The 7,839-nt window shown below is 57.4% G+C and overlaps 1 protein-coding gene across 1 annotated transcript; it reads right to left on the reverse strand.

Annotated features, from left to right (window-relative positions):
- Nucleotides 1-231: 231 nt before the first annotated feature.
- On the reverse strand, nt 232-7,839 carry LOC101555320 (aldo-keto reductase family 1 member C15-like). Its single transcript, XM_004617389.1, has 9 exons — nt 7,753-7,839; nt 6,391-6,558; nt 5,441-5,557; nt 4,871-4,948; nt 3,862-3,984; nt 3,447-3,556; nt 2,741-2,906; nt 967-1,049; nt 232-274 (listed from the first exon to the last, which is right to left on the reverse strand). Exons 1-9 carry the CDS (start codon nt 7,837-7,839, stop codon nt 232-234), a joined length of 975 nt encoding a protein of 324 aa, XP_004617446.1.

Raw genomic sequence — 7,839 nt, forward strand, 5'->3', positions numbered from 1 at the left:
ATTTAATCAGAAAATTCCAAATATTTTATCTTCATAATTAATAGATTATTTCTTGGAATCTGCATGTTGAAAGCCCCGTGACTGTATAATCAGGACATAATCCCTGTCTCAGCTAGTTCAAATCTTTATTGATTCACAGGGGGAAAAAGTGAAGAAGGGGGAGGCCGGGCTGGGTACGCAGGCGCTTCCTTATCAGCTGTCGCGGATCCCTCCACACCAGCACACGAAGCCTCAGTACTCGTCAGCAAACGGGTAGTTGGGGTGGCCCATCGCACTGGTACAATGACAAGGACAGGTCAATATCCTGGCTGCCTTCTCGAGGGACCAACCAGGGTTGGGGGGGGCTGGGCCAGGATCCCCCTTTACCCACCGTGACAAATTCTTCCCAACACACAGAGGGGCCCTGGGCAAGTCCCTCACCCCCTGAGTCCCACAGAACAGGGGACATGGCACCAAGGCCACGGGCATGACAGAGAACCCAGTGTCTGAACCAAAAGGGCCACGACCTAAGGCTGAGTCCCTGAACAGGAGACGCCCACAGGGCTGCCCTGCACTTTCCCCACTCCAGAGAACCCCAGCCCTGTCCCCACGGGCCGCTCATGCAGTGCTCGGCCCTCCCCCTGCCTCTTTCCACATGTCCCTTTCTGGGTGTGACCTGCCCTGAACCCAGCTGTCCCGCAGCCCTAAAGGCGTGGCTTTGTGTGTAAGTGTCGAGCAGAGTCAGGGGAGCGGGTCCTTGTGCACAAAGTCCAGGCCTCGGGGCCAGACAGTGATTTCCCATGAGGTGACCAGGGCATTTTGCAGCAGCTCCTGGACCCAGTCCCCTCCTAATGACACTCTGTCCCCTGTTCTGAAGTTCAGAGCTCTGTTCCACGTCTCTGCCACACACCCGGCCATTCCCCGACTCAGGAAACCTGTTGCCCAAGTCCGCACCCCAGCATCACCGAGAGCTTGCACCCCACTCACAAGTCTATTTTGAAATAGCGGAAATTCCTGTTGAGGCCATCGATGGCTTTCATGTCCTCCGGGGTCAATTTAAAGTCAAACACCTGCAGGAAAGGATGCCCTGAAGTCTCCCCTGAAACAGGAACTACTGCACACCCCCAAACCATTTAGGAAGGGTTCTGTCTTCGGCTTCCAGTTTGGCTCGCTTCAGTTTTCCACTCAGCTGTGCCCTCTCTGTTGTCTCATTCAACACACACACAGGACACGACTCTCCCATCAGGAATCTGTCTGAGTGAGTTTCTGTGGATGTGAGTGAAGGGCCCTTGTATTCTCTCAGGTGAAGGACAGAAGAGCCAACTGTCTGTTGGCAAAGGCAAAGCACCCGCTGTCTGGGCCATGCGTCCTCTCCCACCCGTGGAGCTGGGGGAGCCTGGGGCCTCAGCTCAGGTAAGAGAGATTGAGAGAGAGAGAGAGAGAGAGAGAGAGAGAGAGCACCTGCCTGGTGGCCTCTCCAGTGTCACAGGTCCTGGAACCTCCTTCCTGCCCGAAGGTGCGACCACTCAGCTGCCCCGACCCCCAGGTGCTGCTGCTTCTCTGCTTGTCTCCTCTAGAGAAAGCCCAGAGTGGCCGAGGGGCTCAGGGGTCTCACAGCAGAGACCCTCCCCGGGAATAAGGCCACCCTGCCTCAGTTTGCACCCATGGTCCAGGTGGAGACTCCACGGCAGGACAGCAGACAGTGGGAAGGGCAGGACCTCCACTGCTAGGCATCGCGAAGGAAAAGAGAGTTGCCCTCTCTACCAAGGACCTGTCCATTGTGTCTCCATTGTGCCAGGGGGATAGACCAGCAGGCAGGGCACTTGCCTTACAGGATCCTATCCCTGGCATCACACAAGTTCCCCCGAGAACCTCCAGAAGGGATCTCAGCACAGAGTAATGAGTAAATCCTGAGCATCGTCTGGGTGTGGGCCAAACATACACACACACGCACACATGCACACACACACACACGCGCGCTCACACACACACACTCCAGACATGAAATGCTACCATATGGTCTGGAGAAACAGGCTGAACTCAACTGAAGACAAGATGGAGCTTTAAACTGTCTCGGTGATTTTGGAGTTGCCTTCAGGTATTTCTGTGGATTGAGTAGATGTATCTATAGATTCAAGACTTTGTGTCACTAGGTCCACTGTCATCTCCTATGAATAATAAATATTTTACTCTGTTCACAGAGTGTCCATGAGGTTGGAAAGAATGTGTTGGAGAGTGTGTGTAAGGCTGCCCCGAGGCCCTCACTACCCCCAGAGCCTCTCACCCCTGGCACCTCTACACGCTTCCATCAAGGGGAGAAGCTGGAAGAGACACAGTGGGAGATGGGCCCAAAGAGGATGCACCCCATGGCCTCCCCACAAGACCAGCCCCCTGGAACCCAGGGTGCAAACGGTGCATGATGGGAAGGGAGAGGAGAGCTCAATCCAGGTTTCACAATTCCTGCGGGTGGAGGAATCCTAGAACTGATGCAAGTACTGAGGAAAAGGTCCTCGTGGCAAACCAAGTGTGACACAGGCAGCCATACACACACCCAGGACTGTGCAGCGCATGTCCTTGAGTCATGTGCAGTCAGACCCCCTGGGGGCCCAGGGACACCAAGAATGGACTTGGAGGTGAATCGGAAAGAACGTGTGGGTGCAGGCCTAGAGGCGAGAGAGAGAGAGAGAGAGAGAGAGAGAGAGAGAGAGAGAGAGAGAGAGAGAGAGGGCCTGATCCTGTTCGCTCACCACCGTGCCCGTACCTGGAAGTTCTCCTTGATCCTCTTCTCACTGAAGCTCTTGGCCAGCACCACCGCCCCCCGCTGCAGCTGGTAGCGCAGGGCCACCTGGGCGGGGCTGCGGCCGTGTTTCTTGGCGATGGCCATCAGGACCGGCTCCTCCAAGAACTGTGGACAATCACCTTTGATCCTACAAGAAAAAGCAAAAACAAAACCCTCCCAACATGAGGATGTGCAGAGCCGTGCGTGGGGGGAGCACAGCCAGACTCCTCGGGAGGTGGAAGCTTCTGTCTCACCGCAGGCTGTGCCTCACGGTCCACCTGCTTTTCAGACTGAGGGACTCAGAGTGCATGTGTGGCACATGGGCAAACACACTCATCACCACACTTTCTAAATGCACGTAGGCTGTGAGAGGCGGTTCCACGTGAGCCTGGCATGTCTAGGACCTGGGCCGAGCCCAGCATGACACGCCTCCCTGCACTGCTGGTGGGTCCCACATCAATAGTGACCAGAAATGTACATAATATGGGGTGGGTGGAGCTCATGGACGCTCGGATGAACAAGGCCAGGGGAGCAGTGGTGAGCAGGGCAGCCCGTGAGGCTACGTGGAGTCACAGTCTAGAGAGCCTTAGACCCACGCTGAATCCTTCCAAACCCAAACACTGGAACGCGAAGAGATCGTGTGATTGTACAGAGATGCTGAGATGGTGTATTTGGAACTTTTTATTACCACTTTGGGTCCCTGTGGGACCCCAGGGCGCTGTAGGCCACGAGGATGATGTCCTTGGCCTTGCAGAAGTCCAGCAGCTTCTGCTGGTTCAGGTAAGGGTGACACTCCACCTGCAGGACCGAGACACAGACTCAGGCCCCCAGGAAGCTCCCCCGAGTCAGGAGCAGAGGGGGAGCTTGTTCGGGCGCGTCCTTCCCACAGACCCTCTCACAGGCCGGCCCAGGGTGACAGCTACATGGGCCCTCCCAGGGCACGTCACAGGCCCCCGCATGCCCGCCCGGGAGAGGGCTCTGCCCCCATCTGCTCTCCCCGCCCGGGCATCCCTGCGCTCAGCTGTGGCTAGTGCCAAAATGACCTCTGGGCACAGAGGGGGCAGGGAGGGGGCAGGGGCACACGGGGCCCGCCTGCACCTCACCTGGTTGCACACGGGCTTGTACTTGAGCCCCGGCTTGCTGAGGATCATCTCCAACTGTTTGCGGTTGAAGTTGGACACGCCGATGGACCTGGTCAGCCCAGCGTCTTTGCAGCTCTCCAGGGCCTGGGGACGGCGCATGGGAAGCCCTGTCATCTGCCCGTGCTCCATGACCGGGTCCCCAGTTACTGTGTCCCCAGGAACCCCCTTTCCACAGGCGAGTCACTGCCATCAGGGCCGCATCCCTGCCCGAACTCCAGCCATGTCCGTGCAAGGTGCCTGCGTCCCTGTGGGCCTGCAGGACTGTCTTGGTTTGGGTTTTTTTTTTCAAGCTTAAGATTGGACCCCTCTAACTGTGCTCAGGGTTTCCGCTGGGCTTTGCACTCAGGGGTCACTCCTGGTTGATCTCAGGGGGAGATGGTGAGGCCAAAGACAGAGCAGGGCGGCCACGCATGAGTACTGCTCCTGCCGCACCATCCATCCGTCCATATTCCTCCTGTTTGGCTGGGCTACCCTGCAGTGTTCGGGCCCAGGCAGTGCCAGGGTGGGCCTAGGAAAGTCCTGGATACCTTGGGTTCTCCCTCCCCATGGTCAGTTACTGAACAACCAGAGACGGGCACCAAAGCCAGGACCCTGAAGACTTGTGCTTTGTCCTCCCCTGGGAAAAGAGGGACAGGCTCCTGAGGGGCTCCACCCCAAATGCCCCTGCCCTCTGGGGGGCTGCAGCCTCTGCTCTCCTGTGGGTGAGGGGAGCATGCTCGGAACCCTGTCCTGCAGGAGCGAGTCCAGCCAAAGCCCTGGGGGCTCCACACACTACAGCCTCGTGAGGAGGAACCAGAGATCCAGGGTCAGGCAAACAGGCACTGGAGGTGACCCCTCCGTTCCGGGTGGCTCTAAGGAGTCATTGTGGACTAACGTGAGCAGATGGGACATCAGGACAAGCATTGTCTCCAGGGCCCCATGGCTGATGTCACCAGCAGGCTGGGCCCCCAGGCTGAGGGGCTGCACCTACCTCCCAAGTCTGACACAGGTCCACCGGCTCTAAGAGAACGTTCCCACGGGCGTCCTTGGGGAGGACCTCCTCCCCGGGCTGCAACAGAGAACAGAGAGGCTTCTCAAGGACATGCGCTGCACAGCTGGGGCCACTGGACTTCGTGTGTGCGTGTGTGTATGTGCGTGCATTTATATGTGCATTTGTGTGTGGTATGTGTGCGTGCGTATGTGTTTGTATGTGTGCATGCATGCGTGCATGTGTATGCGTGTGCATGTGTGCATGCATGTGTGTATGTGTGTATATGTGCGCATGTATGTGCATGTGGGTGTATGTGGGTGTGCATGCATGCATGCATGTGTATGTGTATGTGTGTGTCTCCCTGTGTATGTATGTGTGGCCCCAGACTTCTATTCGCACAGCCTCAGACCTGGAATCAACCTCGTGGGTCGAAGGTGCCCATGGTCATGGAGGTCCATCTCGCAGCCACCTCGGCCTCCCTGAGCCCCTCTCTGGGGAACTCCAAGCACAGAGTGGAAGCAGCTAAGTGCTGATCAAACTGTCCACACTCGAAGAGCAAAGCCCAGCTACCTTCATAGCTACCGGCATGTGAATGATGAAGAGGTCCACGTAGTCCAGCCCCAGTTTCTTCAGGGACCTTTCCAGGCACTGGCGGACCAAATGTGGCTGAAGGAAAGTCGGCCAAACCTGCAGGGTCCGAATAAATTACATAGAGCTTAGAGTCATACATATTTGGGGACCAAAGTGAAACTTGTTAAGTGTCTGAGCTGGGGAGTGGGAAAGAGGCCTAAGGACTGTGGTTTGCATGCAGTTCAACCCACAGAATCCCAAAATCTTGGAGCACAAAACTGGTGTATGGAAAAAAAGAAAACTTAAAATGAAAATATCTAAATGCACACTATTTGAAAGGGTTACGAATCTGGGAATCTCCATCTTTTGAATTCTTACGTACTGAATATTGGCGTTGCTTACCTGTGAGCAATAAACCAGGTACAAGCCCTGGGGCTGCCTCACCCCAGAACTTGCTACTCACAGAGACTCGATCTGAGGGGTCCCCACAGTAGGAAGTGGGTTGTTAGTCTTGAATTGGAGATATTAAAAGGGCACAAGTCAGGAACCCACGCCCCAACTGATTCTCTCCTCCACAGCCCCACAGAGAGCCAGTTGCTGTGGGAATGACCTGTGGCCTGTGAGGTCCAGAAACTGAGGAGTGGTGGCTTTCCATAGGGCCAACCAAGCCTCAAGGGCCAACGGACCTCACTTGGCGCCCCTTGCCTGAGAGCTAAGAGGGCTGAGAGCCTGTCAGAAAAGCAGCTCTGAGAGTGCACAGAAAACCAGTCACCTCAGTGTCAGGGAAGGGAGCGCTATGTCCTCTCACAATGGCCGGAAGTCCACTCAGGATCTGGTGCCCCCATCCAGTGACCATCAAAGGGGGTGCAGAGGAGGAATCTGGACACACCTTGGGGCTCGTGACCTCCCGTGGGCAGCAGGGCTTCCCTCAGACAATGGCCCCCATGTACCTTGGTGGTGTAGAACAAGTCCTCTCGCCTCACGGTGCCGTCAGCCATCTTTGCGCGCATCGCCTCCCCCACCTCCACCTCATTCTGGTACATGTAGGCAGCATCGATGTGCCGGAAGCCTACGTCAATGGCCACTTGGGTGGCCTCAAGGGCTTTGCTCTTTGGAACCTTCAAAACGCGAGTGAGAAGGACAGTTGACCTCCCGCCTCAGGGGGAGCGTTTCCCCCAGCTCCTCTCAGGGAACCTCTGAGGGTCCTGTGTCACCTCCTCCCTGAAGCCCTCCTGCTTCTGCAGCTACCCCTCCCTGCCCTCACACTCCCCTTCTCCTCATTAGGGGTGGCCCTGAGCCCGGGGAGGGAGCTGGTGCCAGGGGCAGCCAGAGTCTCCACCTCCTCAAAGCCCAGCACAGGCCCATGGGGTCCCCTCAAACTCCCCCCTTCCACAGGAGAACTGCAGCGGTAGCCAGGCTGGGTGTGGCTGCTGCCCCCTAGATTCCCTCTGGGGGATATTGACAGCTGCCTGGTTGCTTAGATCCCATAGAGCCAAGGGGTCCTGCTGATTCTGCCCCGGAAACACCAGGCGCTTCTGTTGTGAGACTGGCCTCAGCCTTGAGGAGACGCGTCCCACACGCTGGTTTCCCCACCAGGGGTGGTGGGGTCCCTGGGTGGTGGGGTACCTGAGGGGGGTCCAAGAGCTCTGGGAGCAGGACAGAAGCAACACATCTGCCCTCACACACCCCAAGGCCCCCACCGCCACCATGCTGCCTCCAGACCCGAGTCTGGACCCCAAGGGGCTGCACGTGTGCATCTGCACAGATCAGTCTGCATCATTCCCCAGGGGGCACCTTCCCTGTCCGGGTTCCAGCCTCTCAGCCCCACAGGACCATGAGCACCCAGGGCAAAGGCAGCCCCCTCAGAGAAAGCAGAGTGGGTGACAGCAGGCTCCTTCCCTGGGCCAGGCACATCCGTGCACTTGCTGACTCACAGGGGCACCGGCTCTGCCCCCAAAATGTCTAAGTCCTGGGTAACCCCAATCAGAAGCTCAAACAGCCCCCACCACGTGTTAATCCATGTGCTGTGGCCATTCCCTGATCGCCCCTGGGAGCACCTGCCCACAGTAATGAGGAGGGCAGGCCAAGAAATCCCAAGATCCCCCATAACCATGCCCGTGCTCTCCCCGAGCACCTACTCCCTCGCTCAGAGCCTAGACATTAGTCACCTCTGTGCTCTGGGCAGCACCTCCAGGTCCTTTAAGTTCCTGGCACCCCTGACAGCCCCTGTGTGTCCCTTCCGTGAGGTCTCTCTCAGGCACCCCTCAGGTCCTGGTTGTGCTCAGGAGACCCCCCGCCGTCCTCACACTCACATCGGCAGAAGCGTAGGTGCCAAGTCCCAGCACGGGCATCAGGTGCCCGTCACTGAGCCGCACGCTCCGACTGCCCTTGAGGTCCAT

This window comes from Sorex araneus, chromosome 5, assembly GCF_027595985.1.
Source record: "Sorex araneus isolate mSorAra2 chromosome 5, mSorAra2.pri, whole genome shotgun sequence".
Taxonomy (NCBI): Eukaryota; Metazoa; Chordata; class Mammalia; order Eulipotyphla; family Soricidae; genus Sorex; species Sorex araneus.